This window comes from Camponotus vicinus, unplaced genomic scaffold, assembly GCF_025532165.1.
Source record: "Camponotus vicinus isolate PSW18456_S1 unplaced genomic scaffold, iyCamVici1.0 SCAF_2, whole genome shotgun sequence".
Taxonomy (NCBI): Eukaryota; Metazoa; Arthropoda; class Insecta; order Hymenoptera; family Formicidae; genus Camponotus; species Camponotus vicinus.
Window position 1 is genome coordinate 3,779,522 of NW_028141956.1, and position 20,284 is coordinate 3,799,805.

Genomic DNA, 20,284 nt, shown 5'->3' on the forward strand with positions numbered 1-20,284 from the left:
ACGATATGCATAGTTGATATTCGTTCCAATATGCATGTTTACGACCTTAATACATAAAATCATAAATCTCTGAATTGATTTCACGACATTATAATGTAAAGTAAGCATGGGGACAATTTTACAAAATTTATATATAAAAACGCTATTACATGAAAAATCGAAAAAAAAAATAAACGAGATAAGAATGAAATTAATTAATTTTCAATATCAACGATTAATAATTACGAAAGAAATAAATTTGATTAGATTTTATAATAAATGTATGATAGAGATAAATGTGAATGGATACGTTATTTCTTCATACATGTGGCGCTTTCATACGTATGACTACGTGAGACGCATCAGTTGTTATATTGATAGCTGATAACGTAGATCACGTTTTGGCTTTCAAAAGATATAGAATAATTTAATCTTTTTTTCAAACATTTGTCTGCATACATTGATTATCATAAAGATTCGAGACATTCTTATGATTAGATTAATTGGTTCATGTTACTTATATTAGGAATTAGACAAAATGCTTTTTTATCGATGTTAGAAATTTAACATATATTCGTAATATATTGCAGAAAAGCATTTATAATCGATCTGATTCGTTTAAATAAGATTGCAATGTATCAAATGTCAGTTCACTTATTGTAAAATATTGTATTCAGCAAATATTCAGTAAATATATGTATTATAACTAGTTATATACGCCAGACATGTTTGTGAAATGAATAATTAAATCAGTAGCTGCTTTATTATTATTAATAATCGGCAAATTGCTAAATTAACGACTTCAACGTCAGTAATTTCGATGCTTTGTTATATAAAGCATAGGAATACAGAGACGATTTATGAAAGCAATTATCATTATTAATTGTAAAATAACTTAAAAATATCAATATTAATTAAATTATAAATTTTTACATATTAGACGCGCAATTAAAATAGGAGTGGAGATAAAAAAACAATTCATTTAATATAGTCTTTTTAATCTGATTGATCATTAATCATTAATAATACAATCTGATCAGTTTTCTTTAAAATTATATTTATATTAATCAATACGTGAGTATTTACAATAATCGTATGGAATAGCGTCAACTACGCTGATCAAAGATTATACAATAATTTATGAACTATGGGCTGCTTCAAAAAAAGAATGTATTCAAAATATAAGTAATTGAATATAGCATCGTACAGCACAACGTTAAAATGATATAAACGTAGAATTTATTAAATATTATATATTTCTTTATTAAATATATAAACTCAAGTTTTGTCTGCGCGATTAAAATTTATAAAACTCTCTAAATTATTTAAAAGCGGCGTTCACTTTTTTTGAAGCAGTTTGTTGTACAACGAAGAAAAAGGTACACAAAATCACGTTTTTAGGGATCGACATATTAATAAAATTATACTTAGAAGTATGCAGGATCTCCGATGTCTTAGCCGCGTTCTACATTGTAAAAATAACTGTACATTTAACGCTATTTTAACTCTAGATTCTATACAATTTAAAGTACAAATTTCGATCGTCGATCTCCTTGAATCGCACGACCAAGCGTTTCGCGGAAAATGAATATAAATAACTAATAGAATGTGTTTCGTAATGCCTCGATTTACATGAAGATCGGCAACTTCTTCGATTCGATCGTAAATACTAACACGCGTTGCTCAAGCGTTCGAGCGAAATGATTTATATGGCTAATAGTTACTCGTTACAGCCAACAACCGTGATACTCAACCGTCATACTTCTAGTTTACTAACAGATTAATTACACGAATAGAACATACCGATTTATATGCGAAGCAGTTCAATTTTATATATGGAATACTACTTTACATTGCACTTTGTGTCTCGATTATTTCTAGCTGTACAAAATCAGAATTAATCTCGCACATCGAGCTCCATTCGGTTAAGTAAATCCGGCTCTGAAAAAAAAAAAAATAATTAAGAAATTATTCTCTCTTAAATTACCAATTTATCAGCAAGTTCAAATCATTATTAAAGTACCCTTTCGATTTTCTTCGACGTAGAGACTTGTTCTTTGAGAGCGTCTGTTCTCGTTAGAGTATCTGATTCTAGGCTCGATCCTATGACCCGGAACATAGGTCGGCGTAGTGAAATCATCCGGACCTTCGATGATGGTAGTATTTGATCTCCTCCTGCAGATTGCCAGACCGATAATCATTCCGATGCCGATGAGGACCAACGCTGCCGCGCCTTTAGAATCCAAAATTGAATTATACAAAAAATTAATTTTAAATCGTGTTACAATAAGAGCAAAGTTTAAATGGAAATCTAAAATCTAAAACTCTAAGTGCGACAAAATACGTCCTGAAAATTTTGTTTTTCAAAATAATTTTTCTATTATCTTAACGTATAGAAAAAAAGAAAAATAATTTAATAATAAGTTGAAAGTTATATGTAAATATGACAAATTATATTAATAAAAATATAATTAATGCGACAAATTTAAATTTAGCATCAAACTAAAGCTAGACAAAGAAATTATATGAAATTTGTACATTAGAATTGAATTTAAAAAACTATAAACGTTGATTTTACCTGTACCTGTCAATGCAATAACGATGATCATATTTTCAGAACTGGCTTGCGGCAGCGCTTTTTTTAGATCCTCCAGAAAAATCCCACTTCTCTCCATCTTTCCACCGATAGATTCCGCGACTCTGACGTTTTCCAGAAGAGCGGGTTCACTTTTGCCACGTCCGTTGATCGCATAAATATACACCGTATAATCGTATCCCGGTTCGAGGTCGTGAAGTTGGAAGTGTGGGGTCGGATTCATATCTTGATAAATAGGCGGCGATTCCCCGACCATCCCCTGATCGCTCTGAGGTGTTTGAAGAGTATGAGGGCCAATTTGGCCGATGATGGAATTTCTAAGAGATCCTCGAACTTCCAGTAAAAAGTGCTGCGGAGATCCGCCGTCCGATCCCGGGATGCAATTAACCTCTAGTGAACTACTCTCGTTGTGCAACGCACAGTCCAGTGGTGATTGCGGTGGTTCTGATAAAAAAATCGATGTTTAAGTGTAAAGAACACTTAAATACGAATTTAATATTTAAAAAGTATTACGTATAAGAATAATTTATATTTTATAATTGTTAAAAAAATATTTTTTTCTTTTACTTTTAGAGATTCTTTCTACATGAAATACACGAGAATTAAGGGAATACGCAAATCGTAATTAATGAATGACTTACTAGCAGGTATAATGTTGAATATACAGGGTGCCCTTTGACGACCAATGCTATTGCTCGCCCAACAAGCCAGCGTGCCATAATCGGTATCAGCGTCAATTGTATATTCCAGCACACTCGTGAGGCCTTTATTCTCGACCCTCGAATTTGGCATAGGTAAAACGTCTCCGATAGTACCGTTGTAAGTCCATGAAAATCGCACATGATCGTCAGGTAGCGCTTCCACTTCGCACGTAAGCGATATTGTCTTGTGTCGACTGACAGTGATCTCTCTCCTTTCGTTACCTTCTCTACATCTCGGTGCATCTATCGAATATTTGAAATTGTTATGAAAAATAGAAAACGAAATTCATTCTCGCTTAGAAAAATGTCTTAGAAAAATGATTGCTAATTATTTTTTATCTTTATTTATAAATTTTTTTTAATATATTTTAATAACAATTTTTTGACATTTTAAATAATAAAAAATCATAAGCTTTTATCAAACTTCAAATAATAATTAAATTAAAAAGCTTGGCTTATTAATACGAGATTTAATTTATATTACATTTATGCATATTAATTTATATTGCAATTAAATTTAATTTAATGCTCGAGACGTGAAAACAGTTCATTCTGACAGGAATGATTTTTGAATGACGTGCTGATAAATAAAAGCGACTACTCACATTTCATGTGAATAAAAAGCGGCGGGCTGTGAGTTTCTCCCACAGTGTTCGTGGCCGCACAGGAATACTCGCCGACGTGAACGAGCGTGAGGACCCGAAGAGTCAACGAGTTTGAAGCCAACAAAATTCCGGCGTTCACATCATGCTCCAGTCGTTGATTCTGCGGATAAGAACGCGAGAATAGCAATAAATCATGCCGAATAACGAGACTCTTTCCCTTCTTTTCCCTTCTTTCTTTCTATTTCTACTCACATCGTGATACCAAATCACTAGCATCGGTGGTGGGTTACTTTGAACGTCGCAGACTAACTTGAGATCGTCGCCCTCCCTCAAAGTATCTAAGACGTAGCCAGTGGCCAAACGAGCGACGACTACTGGAGCATCTGTTTGTAATTCGAGGAATTGCGTCATTATATATTATAGTATTTAATTTCGCAACTGTTGTTTTAGGCAAAGAACTTAAAGGGATTAGGAAAACTGAGGAAATAAAAAAATTTTTAAAGAAATATTTTTTTAAATTTTCTTGCCATCTGAATTTTAAGAAATATTTGAAAATTCTTGAAACTATTAAATTTGAGAAATATACAAACAAAAATATGCGAGAATAATATGAGAATTTCACTTTTTAAAAACAAAAAATTAAAATTATATTTTTGGATACATTTACACATTTTATTATCGCAAATTTGACATGTTATTCGACTGACTCGATTTAAAATAATTGTCAAAAACTGAAAACTCACAAGAGACATGAAGTGTTTTGACTTCCTCGAGCACTCCTCCAGGAAACCTCGGATTTTCAGCTCGACAAATCAATTCCTTGCCATCATCATCCTTACTGAGGACCAAAGCTAGTTTGCTCACCGTCGAATTACTTCTCTGCGTGGTGGATACGTTGGGATCGCCCATCACATGTTCTCCCAGCCTCCAAATGACCCTGGCCGCTGGAGAACTACCCCAAGTTTCACATCTAGCGGCGATCGGACGACCGGCAAAGATCTGATCTTCGCTCAGAACGATTTTCACGATCGCCGGTTTCACTAAAACATGCGAAAAACAACAGGATTAATAAGAAAAGATTAAATCATACGAATATCTTCTGCTGTGTTTTTGACTCTACTGAAACTTTAGATTTCTAATCTAAAACGAAATATGGAAGCAAGAAACGCCTGGAAGTCTAACAAAGATTGACAGTTGTCGTCAAAAATTTACATCTGCGTAGACGCGAAGGATGATGATGCTGCTGCTAGATGCAAAAAATTATAAGCGAATCGAGAACTTCGTTGTCGGCGCTGCGCCACAAAAATAACGAGGACCAAAAGAGGGCCAGATGCCCGTCGTCCCGAAACTCGCCCGCGTATTTTTATTTTTAGACGACAATTTCTGCGAAATGCGACCGTCAAAGGAGTTAAGAAGGCCCGCGTGAAATCGTTGGAATTCATCTCGCTTCCGCCGCGCGTCAGTTGCTACTGTGTTTAAATTTCTTTCGCCAATATTCGGATATAGGAGAATACGACAGATACTTAAAAAAAAAAACCAAATATAATACGATAAAATTTATTTTATTGAAAAATATACATAGAATAATTTGTAAATAATTTGTGAACTTTAGTCTCAAATTTTTTTTCTTTCTACAATAAAAAACAAAAAAAATTCTATATGCAATAAAATTAAAAAATTTTAAATAAACTGAAAATTTAAATATGTTATAATATTTGTCAATTAATTATTTCAGGCATTTAATATATTTTTCAAGTTACATAATTGAACAATCAAAGTTACACACACACACATAATTTATATATATTTCTTTAAATTAAAAATAAATAATTGCTCTTTGCACAATAACTTGAAACATAAATTTGACATTTATATTTAATTTTAGTTTCTCGAGAATTGCAACAAGTATTTGCTTTATATGCTTCTTGCAGATGCAAAGCACGATGGTCTTCCTGTTTATCTTGATTTAAAAATAAATACGAAAACAAGGCGAAGGAAAGAGAAAACAAAGAGAGAAAGAGAGCGGAAGCGCGACATGTCGATCGAATAAAACGTGCCAAGAGTGCCTTTTAACACATACTACTTAAGACCGCTTTTTAGCACGTGCTTAGAATCGAAGGAACGGCCTTGAAGAGTGTTTCTTCGATTTTATTTTAAGCAGATGTCACGTTAACGCAGCATTTATGATTCGCTTCTTCGAAATGCCGCCCTTTTGCATTTCATCGTCGCTCAAACATTGAATAAGTCAAGAAAGCATCAGAAGATGTGCTCGATGGGATGCGATCGTCGAAAGATTTACGAGCTCGTAATCATTGCCGAGACTTGAAACTAGCTTGAAAATATAATTCACGAACTGTATTTTCTTTAGTTTTATTTTTCAGAATCATAAAATCGATTTTAATTCCTCGAAATTCTCCGAATGTAATTTTGTATCGTTCAAAATGTAATACTTACGATATATGTCGAGAGACACCTCGCGGACGATAGGTTTTCCCATTGGTGCTGATTGTGCCCTGCATTCGAGCTTCGCTCCCCACAGTGACTTGGTGACTTTGTCGACAAATAGGTCATTCACCGTAAATCTATTCGGCGAGCCGATAGGTACAGTATCTACCACGCCATCCAGCAACTCGCCATCCTTCCACCAAGTTACCGAGGGCTTAGGTCTACCTGTAACAATTACAAATGCAATTTTTCTGAATCTTCTCTCGCAATCTTTTTGTGAATCAACTTGCATAAAATTCTTTAAATTTGTACAAATAGCTCGTAATAATATGCGACAATATTATAGATATAATAATAAAGCGATATTCAGATATATATCAAAACATGTTAATATGTATTGATGATAAAATTTAACTGAATAAAGTTGGTTTTATACCTCCAGACACTTGACAAGTCAGAGCAAGGCTATAACCTTCCAAAAAAGGACCTCCTATTCCTGTCACCTCTCGTCCTTGGGCATCATATATCACAGGTTTACTTGGTTGCTCTGAAAAAAAGTAAAAAATGTGACGGTATAATGATATTTTACTCTTATCACACTCTGTAAAATGTGATAGTTACCAACTAGAGTCAGGTTCACGCGGAAATTTCGTGTCGGAGAATCCACGAAATCCACTCTGCACCTGAAGATACCTTGATCTTTCAACGTCACCTTGGTGACTTTCAATCTTGCTCGGTGACCGTCGCCGACCTGGAAGTACGTTCGTCTTCCGAGATCGTCGCTTACTGCCCAATGAATGGCGTTGGTCAAACTACCGTTTCTCGCATCCAGGCTGTAGAAAAAAATAGGTGAATCAAAATTAAACTATCTCGTAATATATATAATCAAGATCATAATCTATTCGCTGGAAAAACATGGAAAATCCGAAATTTTGAGGAATGTTTTCTACCTAGATAAATCAGGAAATTTTTATAAAATTTTATTGGAATTCAGAGAATTTCTTTAAAAAATTCTTTCGTTGGTAATTTTATTTTTATATTGTAAACAGTCGATAAGTCAAGTAAATTATATGTATTTAAAATATATTATGAATATATATCTATGCTTATTTGTTTATATAATCATATTTTAATAAAATATTAAATATGAAGTACATGCTTTTTACTGTAATTTTTAGTGATGCAAAATGAAAATTTTATGCAAGTAAAAAATGCTTTTCTTAAAGTAATTCAGTTTTCTAATTTTATAAATCCAACACTTGAAAATTAAGAAGCTCTATATTTTTCTATTGTACGAGTAAAAAACATTAAAAGAAAAATCTAATAAGAAAACTTATTTTAGAAATTTGTACTAAAAAAATCTTCAAAATATTTTCTTTACCTAGAATTTTTAAAAAGAAAAGTATCTGAAAATTTAAAGAATTCTTTTACAAGATTTAAAAAGATTAAATAAACATCCTGAAAATATAATATTATATAATATAAATAATAATAAAAATAATCTGAGTGATTAAATTTCAATTATTTTTAAAAATATAGTTTATTGTTAAACCATTTTAAAATATCGAATATGTTAATGTTATTTTTGACATTATAAATCTAAAGAATTTAAAACTATTTATTAAAATTATTTATACTATATTTTCTGGGTAAAAAGATACAAATTTTCTTTATTATTGTTATTGCAAGAAAAGTCAGGTTTCACGCCAAGAAGCGCCATTAAATTGGCCAAGAGGAAATCTCTTCCTCTTCTAAACTTCCATGACGATGTTTAGCGTTTCCGGTACCGGAAAGTTGATAAACATCGCACTTTCGTCAATTGGCGACTCACGGTGACTAAACTCGCGTGCATCGCGCCTATTCGCGGCCGAAAAAAGGACAGTTGGCAGGCTTCGCCAACCGCGAATTTAGGTTCCAGCTGCTTTAGCGAGCTAAGCGTTACGTAAAGCAGGAACAGGAAATCGCTTCGGCAAGCGGAAAAACGATGGTAACACAAAAAAGGGAGAAATCGTCAAAGGGTTGTGCGTCGTGCGATTCCCTGCTGGTATGCGGTTGATGACGACCATCAAAGTCAAGTCAAAGGTAACAGAGATCGGAAAATTTCATCCCGCGTGACTCGGATCACGTGCCATGAAATTGAACAGAGCATATTTTATTTGTTAGAGCGAAAATATAAGGTTTCTATGAATGCATGAAAAAAAGTTCTCCGCTACAAAGAATTTTAAAACATAAAACGCAAAGAGCGACCAGAAGGCCAACAATCAACTTACGTTTCGGTTCAACCGTGATTCGAATTGGTCACAAAATTATTGAAAAGATTTAAATTAATGCTCTATATCGTTTACAGCAAATAATTTCAATTGCAAATAAATTTTCTCTAATAGAAGATAAGTAATGAAAATCTGGTTTTATCCTCGTGATTTATTTGCGTTTTCCTTTAACGCTCTACGATTTCTTTTACTTGTTATATTTTCTTATATGAAGATCTTTTGATATTATTTATATTCTATATTCTTATCTAAATTCTATATTCTTTAGTGAGCCTTCATCCGAGCCTTGAACCATCGTGGCTTTAATAATCACTGTTTAACAATTGTTTCTATCGCCTAGATATTGCACTGCATTTTCGTTACACTTTTAGCTGTTTATATGTTCTCTTGTTATTTCAAGAAATTCGAGGATCATGAAGTTTTTTTTACGAAGTGAAATATAAAGAAGAAAAAGTATATCAAATAGTATACAATTTTTTCAATTAAAAAAATTTCACCGAAAAAAATGTTAATTATATATTTCAATTCGTCCTATAAATAATGCATTTTCATGATGGATTGATTATGAAAACTATAAATGTTATCCACTTTTTTTATACACATTTACTTTATATCTGAAAAAATGTGCCTTGCTATGAAGATAATATATACGATGCTTGAAAATTAATTAAAATGTTATCCATATTTAAATATTTATTTAATAATTTACATCATTTCCATTTTTTTAGCGAATAACAAAGTACAAAAATTCTAAAAAGCAGATCTTCGTAATAAAAATTCTTCAAATACATGTGCAAATTTTACATGGAGCTATTTATTGTTACAGACAAGCGAATGGGGTGGTAATTTAAGAAAATATCTTATTTTATGATTCCAGGGATCGTTTTTGTAAATAAACAATACCACTCTTATGCTTATATTAGTCGAAAAAAGTATTCAATCGACTGCTATTTCTGAAAGTTAACCAGTGTTATGAAATTTCATCATGCCACGCTTTCGATCGTGAAAATTTGATTGAATAATTTATATACAATCTTGATCTAACTCAATTTCCCCTCCGAACTCCCCTCCTCGCATACATGTATTAATATACAATTATTTTTATAATTACACACTCACATGATAAATTTCCGAATAAATTTGATATAACTTGACAAGTGATAATTTCTAAAAAGTTTCCATAATGCATAGTCAAATATATTTTGATCTGTATAAAATAATAATAATAATATGAATGTATTAAAAAATTTAATATTATGTACCATTTTTTTATATTAATATATATGTGTGTGAGGTGATTTTAATTTAATTAACTTTAATAATTTTAATGCTTTCTAAATAAAAAATCAGTATATCAATATATCAAAATATCAGTATTTTTGTTCTTTTTATGTAAAATTACCATGATATTAATTGCGTGTAATTTTATTATCTAATTATACTGTTTCTCTTCTAAAGCAATATTTAATATGAAAATAGACCGTGTTAAATTAGATTGATTGTTAATGCTCGTTATATTTATTATGAGTAGCACGCGTTGGTGGCGTCTATAAATGCAAAAGTTCACGCTCGGGCTCAGATATTTCGTGCCGAGATATTTCGAGATGCGGCTTCAGAACAATGGCATCTCATCTCCCACAATAATGTGGGCCTAGCCAACATCCGGCAGTCCGACTTTCGACCAAAAGTCAACGTCATGTGAATCAGTTTCCGCGAGTTCCCAGAAAGCAGGAAGTCGAAAGCAGCAGGAACATTTTTAAGCTCGAGAACATATCTCGCGCGCTGTCAAGAAAAAAAATTTGCTTCTATTGCGTTCCAAAAAAGTGCGCCTCTTGATCTGTATATAAATTTGCTATGGAGAACATAGAAGTTTCTATGGATCTCTATTTTTTCCATTTAATTTTTAACACGCTTCTAACAACAATTTTTTATTTTTTGAGAATTGCTGGCGACATTTTCTGCAGAGTTAAGTTCAGACAAGTCGTCGTACCATCTTTATGGCGCCAATGCTGTGTAAAAATAGTATCAAATAGGTAAGATTATTTTTAAAGCGCAAGAGAGACTTGCCTGTAGAGTGGTATACCGATGTTGTCCTTGAACCAGAGAACCATATTGACCGAATCCTCCGGTGTTGGCGGTGTAATGTCGCATGGCAGCTCCACATTGTCTCCTTCGGTTGCCCAGACTAATCTTACCGGTGCTGAGAAAATATTCAAAAAATTACATATTTTTAAATATATGTATCTCCCTAGTTAATCATATATTTGACTCATTAATAATTTTAATATTTGTTACTGATTCTATGTCAAGAGATTCAGTCAAGAAATAATTTATACAAAAGTATGACAATATTCTTTGTCCCTGTTGGAAATTGTAATCAATAATCACCACATACATCAACCTATTTACAAGTCGAGATATAGATCATTTTCATGATATACGAACTATACATTTTTGCGCTGCCGCCCACAATGACTGGTAGAAAAATATATAAATCAGCGAGTTTATCGCTTAAGTGTTAGCATCAATCGAACACTACGGAAAAATATCGTTCTCTCTCTAACATTGTTTCGAAATATTCTAGGTTTTAATTTTAAAAGAAAATCATACAAACAATATATAATTGTAATCTTAAAATATATTATATGAAATATAATATATTTTTTTAAGATTATAACTATATATTGTATATAATTTTGAAATATATTATAAATGGAATCTATTGAAAAGAGACAAAAACCATTAATATATGAGTATTTTATTTAACACAAATACATGAATATTTTATATAAATTTAATTCTTTAGCAATGAAATGATATAATTTTCAAGATTACAAATATATAGTTCGATGAAAACTTAAAAATTAAAAGTTAAATGCAAAACTAAAAATTAAATGCGTTCTAAAAAGGCCTTTGTCTATTATTTCCGGATTTCTCGTACTCTTGGCGAAAATAGTTTACTTCGCCGTGTAACTTTGCCAGCTCGCAATTATTTGACGAGCATTGATTTGATGTACCATTGTCTATAATTTTATGCATCTCTACGCACGACTTAAACTTAGATTCGTCACATCTCGTTACGAAGTAGCAGTGCGGAAAATAGAAGCGATATAACGCAGGCCAGCCGGCCGGACGCACGTGTGCGAGTCACACTACGTTCTGTTAATCCTGGTATTTCATTGATAACTTCATTGTAAACACACACACATACACCGATATATCTCTCGTCAATCATTATATCGAGTATTTTCTTTTGGTAAAATTCAATGCATCTATGTGACACATTTTTAGCGTATAACAGTTCTTAGAATACATGCATATGAATGAGACATTTTTATCTTGCACGCATTTACATTCTAAATAAGATGCAAAAGAGGAGAAAATAAATTATATAGATTTTCATGCCGTTATTTATTTATTCGCATAAGATTAGAGTTTAGTAAAGTGCATATATCCATGCATTCCTTTCGTGTTATGCACAATATCATGCACGTGGCCACACGAGCATAACGATGACAGTGCCGTTCGCGAAGAACCGCTTCATTAGTACGCTGCTATGTATTTCATCGGCCCCACTGAGCTTTTAAGGACTTGCCGAGAGGGATGCGACTAAGCATCCTGTTAAGTTGTGCGTTGGTGGTTGAGCATTCTCTTCGCGTACGCAGCGGTGCACAGAATTTCGAGACTTTTAATACACATATATTACATAATTTTATAAATATATATATTAAATAAACTCTCACTCAAAAATTTTTAAGAAAAAAAGTATAATAAATATAATAAAGTTATTTTATATACTTTGCCATATGTGAGAAATAAAATATGACGTTAGGAAGTATGACGTTGGAATCACAAAAATTTTTAATGATATATTTTCTTTACCGTTTTTTTATTTGACGGATATATTGATTCATATGATGTGTGAGTTTAAGCTCTACTATATTTTATAATCTATCACTTACTCTTTTGACTGCGAGATAAAAACGCTCATGTTTCCTCTTTTTTAAGGCGTATTAAGTATACATATCTTTCATTTCAAACTCAAACTAAAAAAATGTAAGAGCGTGCAGTTAAGAAGGATAAAACTGTTGTTTTTGAGCACTGCATCCACCTGTCTTTCATGGAAGAAAAACTGAATGCAGTTTGTGGAGCCCTAAGTGAATCGCTGCGCTTGTTCCTCTTGTTTTCTTATGCAAGGAATAGAGACCATTTTTTTTAGAAGAGTTGATCTGGAGCGCTGAAAAAGTCACTCGCGTATCGCGCGGTTATGTAAATAATAGCCGGCCAAGAGACAAGTTCCTCTGCTATTTTTGTATCGTGTGTTCGTTGGAAAATCGTGCTTCCGGTCGCATATGTCTATTTCCGTGCCGTAGCCTGGCCTCTTTCTCTGTCCTTCCTTTCATTCGACTGCGCATCTATCGATCTGTTGATAGATCGAACGATTCGCGGTCGTGTTTATCATTCTGATATGAACGACTCTTCTATACACTTGTAAGAAAAGCACGTCCTCGAAAAACTCAATAATGCACCCTATAAGAACTTTGTAAAATGTTTCTTAAAGTTAAACAAAATCGCACATAAGAAAATTATTTTGTAAATTATTACTTGAATAATAATAGTAGTAATACTATAATATTTCTTTTATTACAAATATTTAAAGTTATAATATTAAATATATGATAAATTGTAAACAAGCTTGGATGCATGCTAACATAAAATGAAATCCTCATTCGAGATGAGAATAATTAATAATAATAGACCGAATAATAAATGATCGATTTAAAGATGATTTATCGAGTTTCAACGATGAGTTACAAAGGTGATTACATAAATTCTTGTTTAAAAAATAGGTAATGCATCTCATCTCGATGCCTGGTAATTATTTAAAAAGACCATGTGGCCACCTACCTAAATTATTCGGATCTGTTTCGAAATAACGAGCTACACGCAACCCGACGATTACGTCGATTTTCGGTCGACCACCTTCTGTTCGTTTCGACCTCCCTGTGAGCTGTTTATCCCAAGGGTCATCCCAAGGGATGGAAGGGAAGGGGATACGCGAGGATACCTTTGACCACTTTGTATGATAATTTCACCAATGCTCTGACCCGCACACCCTGTGGTTTCCTCGTTACGTTAGGCAAACCTGTTCTTGTTCCGTTTTCAAAGGGCAACCCTTTCTCTATGTTCCACCTCGCTATTTTGTCCTTCGACCCTTGACCATCTCAAGTTTAAATGTTAATAGCGTAATACATATTTCATAATTATCATTTAAATGGCAAAAATAATAGATTGCGATTCTATCAATCTTTTATAGAAATAATTATGATCTTATGAATATATAAAATTCTGTCTTTATTTTAATATTTATAATTTCCTAGTCTCAAATTATATTATAATAATTTGTTTTAATCACTTGAAATCGATTTAAAATCATAAATTATTTCGATAATTATATATTAATGTATAACAAATTCAAGCTATTAAATATTTAAATAATATGGTGTATGTAATGTGTCTGTATATTATCTCGATTTATCTTTCCATATAATTATAGTATAATTAATCATAGTGTACTCGTCCATAATACCAGCGACATGTGACATAGAAGTTTAGCGTCAGTAGTAGTTGGACAAAGGTCAAAACGCTGCAATTAATTACAACTTGGATCTTGTTTCATGAATGAGCGATTAAGAATCGAATCAATGAAGATAGAATGCGAGCGATTATATAAACATTAAATAATATAATAATTTATCAGAGATGCGAAATATGCGTGCTACGTGATCCATGTAATGCTGATAATGTCAATACTGCTTTCAATTAGATGTTGAGAACAATGCATAGTTACCATGCATTGGGATAAATTAGCAAACTTTTGTTTCTATTTAATGAGAAATCCTATTGTCCTATTCCACTTTATCATTTCTGACATTTGTAAACGACAACGTGCACCAACTAATTAAAAGTACATATCAGCAGGTTGAAAACATAATTTACAACTAATATTTCAAAAAATTATTAAAGCGCACTACTATAATTTGCTAATTTTTTTAAATTCATACATATTTGACATTAAATAGACATTATTATTAAATTAATTACTAAATTTTAAGTTTCAATTAATTATTAAACGGCCTATATTTAACAGTCTATGTGTATTTTCAACAAATTATTTTTATACTTCAAAATATTCTGTTATACTTTAAAGTATTTTTATTCTTTGAAATATTCCAATATATTATTTTTCCTGGAGGGAGCTTTCGAAGTTTTTTCGTACATTGATTTTTTTGTTTCGTACAAAAAGGTCGCTTATATTATACACATTTTATAGGCAAAATGCAAATTGAACTGTGTATCAGATTAGCATATGTCGAGGGAGTCGTTGAGATGTACGATGCAACGATACCGAGGGTGATCTCCCGAGCGCGAAAAGCATGCTTGCAATGGTTTATGTGTTTTCATTTCGCAGAAAGTGTTGCTTTCGCAATGGGCCGTTCCGCATGACTTTTACTGTTAGACAAACATGTAAAGGCTCTCGTGATACCTACGTGATCGTAATGATAAATGACAAGATTTTATCATCCCCCATGTAGCCATTTGTAAACAACTAAACGATCAATATTATAAAGTTATCAGAGCTTTATGAATACGAGGTCTCTCTTGCATATATCTGTATATATTCAGCTAAATTTTCAATAATTATTGGTGAAATTATGTACACATTTGTCGCTACTTGACATTTACAATGTCATTTCTAAATTTCTATTTGTTGACAGCGTTGATTCCTGGTGAAATTATTTTAGTTATTATGTGAATAATGAAGTTTATAGCGACGTAGGCGAAGATTTTGAAGACTTCTTTCCCGCTGAAAATAAGTCGTGCGAATTCTTTCGTCGCAAACTCGGCATCATCCGAGTTCTCGCACTCAGATTCGCTGTCCGCAAGAGATCGTCGACAAAAATATCCACTCACCGATGTGCGCTTATGGCGTTTCCTATTACGATCTACCGCTTCGCACGTGGCAGGATTTGGCTGACGCTGCTCTTATTATATCGCGAATATATCGCGCGCGATCGCTTTATCTCTGATCGCAACTCGCTCCCATTTGCATTATTCATTATTTTAACACGCTGCAGTTCAGTACTTTCCTTCTGTTTCGATATATATAATTTTAAAAAGAGAAAGACTGTAATGTATAATTTTAAAAAGAGAAAGGCTGTAATAAAACACATTATTTTAAAAAACATTATAATATTATTTTAATATTATTTTAATTCATAATTTTCTCGTTATGTCTTAATTAACTGAAAAATAATATTTTAAAATACTAATTTAAAAAGGAGAAAAAGAGAAATAAATGCGGAAATAAATAATTCTACTTTTGTATGTATTATATAATTTGCATCGTGAATTATTAAATAATTATTAAACTATTATATTCACAAGAATCCCAACACTACTGACCAAAAATACTGTTCGCAATTATTTCATGACCGTAAAATGCACGAGTTTAATTCCGCTTGTTGCATTTTACAACCGAGATACTCTCTCTTCCGGGTTTTGCCGTGATATCTTTTTTTTCACGGCTGTCTTAGCGATTTTCCGAGAGTCGGCAACTCTGAGATTAATAATGTAATTATTCTGGCATAGCGGCGAACGTCGGCAGACTCGCCAAATTAAACTGGCGACGTCTATTTCAACAGCTGTTTCAATTTTTGCCCCGTCTACCGTCGTGGCGTAGCCTATTACTGCACTTGTCGGATCGTTCCGTAATACGATTAATTAAAATGTTCACGCGTATGCGCGGTATTCCTTGCACGATAACGAGTACAATCAGTTTTATCTGCTTCCTCTCCTATGCGAATTGAGATATTGCTGTGTTGCAACGATACGTTATAAACAGGAAACGACGCATCACTGCTTGTGATGCGCTGGAGATTGAGCTACACAAACGGTGCCTTGATTAAATTTTACGAACGCTAAAACGTCAGTAAGTCGCATGCGGGTCTGTGGGTTTATTTAAATCCTTCCGGTTGGTGTGTCGATGATCAAAAGTATCAAGGTATTTCACGAATTACATAACAGAACCCGCGATAGGCCTTTTTATTTCATACATTTTTTAATCATTTTTTAATTATACATATTTATGGAATAATAAGTAATAAATTATATATATGTAACTTATTAATTATTATTGACAGTTCTGTGCTAATCATTACGGTTAATAATCGTATTAGAAAGATATTGTAAAAAGTTTCTAAATTGATGAATTAATATCTAATCACTTTCAGAGAGATAGAAAATTGATATATCTCCTTCAAAAAGATTGTGAGATATCAAAATGTAATGCAAAATCATTTTAGCAACTCGAAGGAAATTTGTGAAACTTCACTTCCACATATATGATGTCGATATAAAGTTAATAGGTCAGCATGTAAATGTAAACTAAATATAGCCAAGTGTAAACTTCGAGAGCACGTTGAACTTCAAGGGAGTACTACGTTAATAGCCTCGTTGACGGATTTGACCTGCTAATTAGATGTCAATCTTCTGACAGTTTCGGGCAACGAGAGCTTAAATGTCTGCAGATGGAAGTTGATGATGGAAAATGGATGCAAATATGCAAAGTGTCTAAAGCATCGACTTCTATGTGTGATGTGTCATCGAGTGCAAATATTTTGAGGTAAATTTAAGAGCAAATAAAATCATGTGTTTTAATTATAATATTTTTTATATAATATATATAAGTGAAATCACATAATATATATATCCAGCGATAAATTTAACAATAAAAAAAATTCTTATGGTGGTGAAAATTCTCCAAGTGATATTTTAGAATAAAGAAATTCGAACCTTGACTCGTACCTTTGTTCTGAAATTCCGGTACCGGCTCCTCCGCAGCTGCGCCCATTCGACGAGACTTTAGCACCATCAGCAGGCTCGTCAGAAGTATGTATTCCAATGCGCAGCGCATCTCGATATCGTCTTGTATCGAGAATCGAGACTTAATTGTACGCAATATGTCGGATCCACTCTCTTGTCGCGACGAGCAGCATTCGATTTCGATTGCTCTGCGATCGTACTGAGTTCTTTTTTCAATTAAACACACAGTGTTAGTTCAACGGCAATCCTTTTCGCGAGGCAGATATTGATTCCAGAACAATTTCGATCGCGACCATTCGAACGATTCGAAAGACCGTCGTGGCATTCTCGACGTCTTCCCGATCGATTGAACCGATCGAATCAATGTTTGCGTATAACGTCGCGTTTAAATTGTTTTTTTGCGCACTGTTATTATTAATTAATATTATTATTCGTGAAAACTAATTAATTTATTATTTATAATCACTACACACGCACACACGATCACTACGATCGAATATATAAATCCCACAAGATAAACTTTTACTTTTCCTTTTATCACTATTTTCACATAAAAATAATATAAGTTTTTGAGTTTATATTCATGTATCCTTGCAATATTCAGATGTTTAATTTTTACGGAGAATATTTGATCGTCTCTTTTTAAAATTCCCACTCTCCTGCGAACATCTGCATTCGACGACAGTTCAATGACATTTATTCATTTATTCAAGAACGGACATTTATTCTTTGTTATAGCCCTATTCAGTCGGATCTTTCTATGAAAAGTACAGGCGCCAACGATACGCAATTCACGGCCGGAGGTCCTTCGACGAGTCCTTTCACGCACGCCCTTCCTTTTCTTTTCGCTCGTTATTAAGCCGGACGCGTCGAAATCTCCTGATTAACAAAACCACGGTGCATTTTTCCCCTCCTCTTTTCGTCTTTCTTTTTACCGCACGTTCGTTTCTCTCTCGGTCGAAACTTTCGCCTCGGCTGTCGCTGTCGCTTCTTGGTCGACGTCCTCTTCGTCCGCTTTAACTTCCCCCCCGACCGCCACCGCGCTTCCTCCTCCTTCGCCGCCCTCTCGAGGAATTTCAACTTTGATCCTGCGTCTCGGGCACGTGCCTTTTACACATGCCGCTTTTTGCCACCGCTTCCTCTCGCTCCTCGCCTGACGTTATTCTTGGTAGGTGGTCTTCCTTTTGCGTGCCACGCGATTTAATTTAGAAACGCAATCAGGTGGCACTATCGCGCGGTGTCACTTTCATGCCTCTTTATTACAATCAGCTATTAATGTGATAATAGTGAGCTGATAATATCTCGTTTAATGTGAGAAATATGACTTATATAAGAAGTAAAGTACCTTCAAAAGCTACTTGTCATCAATTGATTGTCAATAGAGTCTTTCAAACTGATTTAAATTTTATATTTAAATTAAGATTTGGCTTAAAACGAGTTCTTTGATATGTACTCCAAATTTAGAATTGACTGATAATCACTTTAATCTTGTGAAGATATTTTATCAGATATTAAATGATATGAAAGAGATGTTTTATTAAATATGGAAACTGCACAATAGAATCTTTGTAAAGAACACATAGCAACAAAATTTGTGAAACAGTGTTGGAGGAAAAGTGCGTTTTTGATCCTTCTGTCCTTTGATACCAGCGGCTGCAATAATTGCGAGAAGGAGATTTAAATTCACAAGTGCACAGAACTGCGTAAATTTTATTCAAGTGTCTCGAAAACGGAACACATGCGGTACTTCGAGATGGATGAATCTTTATCCCCCAGGGTAATCCTCGTATACCGGGATACAGTCGGTTGGCACTGGAGACACTGATATACTCTTGGATTTAGTCGAGCCGCTACACCATCTGCAGCTACACCTGCGAATCGAAGGGCATATTTCACTCTTTCACGCGACGTCGATTCGCTCGTCGGGAAATGATGCCAGTGTGACAAGACACGTGTGTTTGTCGCGAGATAGGTACCGTTCGAGAGGATCGTCGTCGTCGTCGTCTTCGTCTTCGTCTTCGTCTTCGTCTTCGTGATCGTGATCGTCGTCGGCGTCGGCAGCGACTGCCACGAAACTAAAACCAAAACCAAAGACACGCGTTTAGTTTCCCCTACCCGAGAGACACCCTCGCCCTTCTCGCGCGGCACACGCACTCGTACACGGTTCACGCACGCACGTTTGAAACGCGGGCACGCACCTACACGCGCGTAAAACGGCACACGCGCGCCTTCGACACGAATACGCAGATAGGATATGTGCACCCACACACACGTATCCATCCGTTGTGTACGTGCATTTGTGTGAACGCGGGAGTAATGCTAAATAAGAGTCTAAGTAATGCATGCAAATGCTGCAATGAGTAATGCCGTTTGTAAAACAGGGTTATAAAGTGAAACACTTGTTTGTGCGTTATGCGAGGATTGTAAAAAGTTATCTCATTGGATTTAGTAAAGGGTATTAAATATTTAACTAGCTTGTTAAGTCCTCGGTTACAAATTTATTTGAAATGATTTATAATTTACAATAGATTATGAAAGAATCTGTTTATAATTTTACATATAATGTTGTATCCTATTCTGTCTGTAATTTGTAAGTGAATTGAATTATTTATAATTTTATTTGTTATGTAATATTATTCAAATATTTTCTGTATTATAGACTCAGTTAAATTATAAATCATTTAAAGTTATCTTTATTAGAAACATATTATGATAAGTCATATTTATACTTTTATTTTTACGCGGAAAGCGTGAATCATAAGATTAAATTTCACAAATCATATTTCATAGATAAAATCTTTT

At 33.5% G+C, this 20,284-nt stretch overlaps 1 protein-coding gene across 3 annotated transcripts; it reads right to left on the reverse strand.

Moving 5' to 3' along the window:
* Positions 1-986: 986 nt before the first annotated feature.
* Side (motor axon guidance molcule sidestep) lies at positions 987-19,560 on the reverse strand. 3 transcript variants are annotated; one of them, XM_083090532.1, is made up of 13 exons: positions 19,459-19,557; positions 17,465-19,353; positions 10,664-10,796; positions 6,948-7,159; positions 6,763-6,873; positions 6,336-6,551; positions 4,625-4,921; positions 4,134-4,264; positions 3,882-4,041; positions 3,217-3,519; positions 2,558-3,019; positions 2,003-2,212; positions 987-1,920 (listed from the first exon to the last, which is right to left on the reverse strand). In XM_083090532.1, the coding sequence occupies exons 2-13, from the start codon at positions 17,571-17,573 to the stop codon at positions 1,877-1,879; spliced, it is 2,388 nt and encodes a 795-aa protein (XP_082946658.1). In that variant the 5' UTR covers positions 17,574-19,353; positions 19,459-19,557; the 3' UTR covers positions 987-1,876. The 3 variants fall into 3 exon arrangements, with proteins under 3 accessions (XP_082946658.1, XP_082946657.1, XP_082946659.1); XM_083090531.1 differs by having other exon boundaries at positions 17,465-19,560; XM_083090533.1 differs by having other exon boundaries at positions 988-1,920; positions 2,564-3,019; positions 17,465-19,559.
* Between the last annotated feature and the right edge of the window lie 724 nt (positions 19,561-20,284).

Bases quoted from the DNA above. Each gene is read 5' to 3' on its own strand.
- Side (XM_083090531.1), bottom strand. From the start codon at position 17,573: ATGCGCTGCGCATTGGAATACATACTTCTGACGAGCCTGCTGATGGTG. The intron at 6,552-6,762 runs GTATAAAACCAA...TAATTGTTACAG, and splicing joins GACTTGTCAAGTGTCTGGAG to GTAGACCTAAGCCCTCGGTA. The intron at 4,922-6,335 runs GTAAGTATTACA...CGCATGTTTTAG, and splicing joins GGTGTCTCTCGACATATATC to TGAAACCGGCGATCGTGAAA.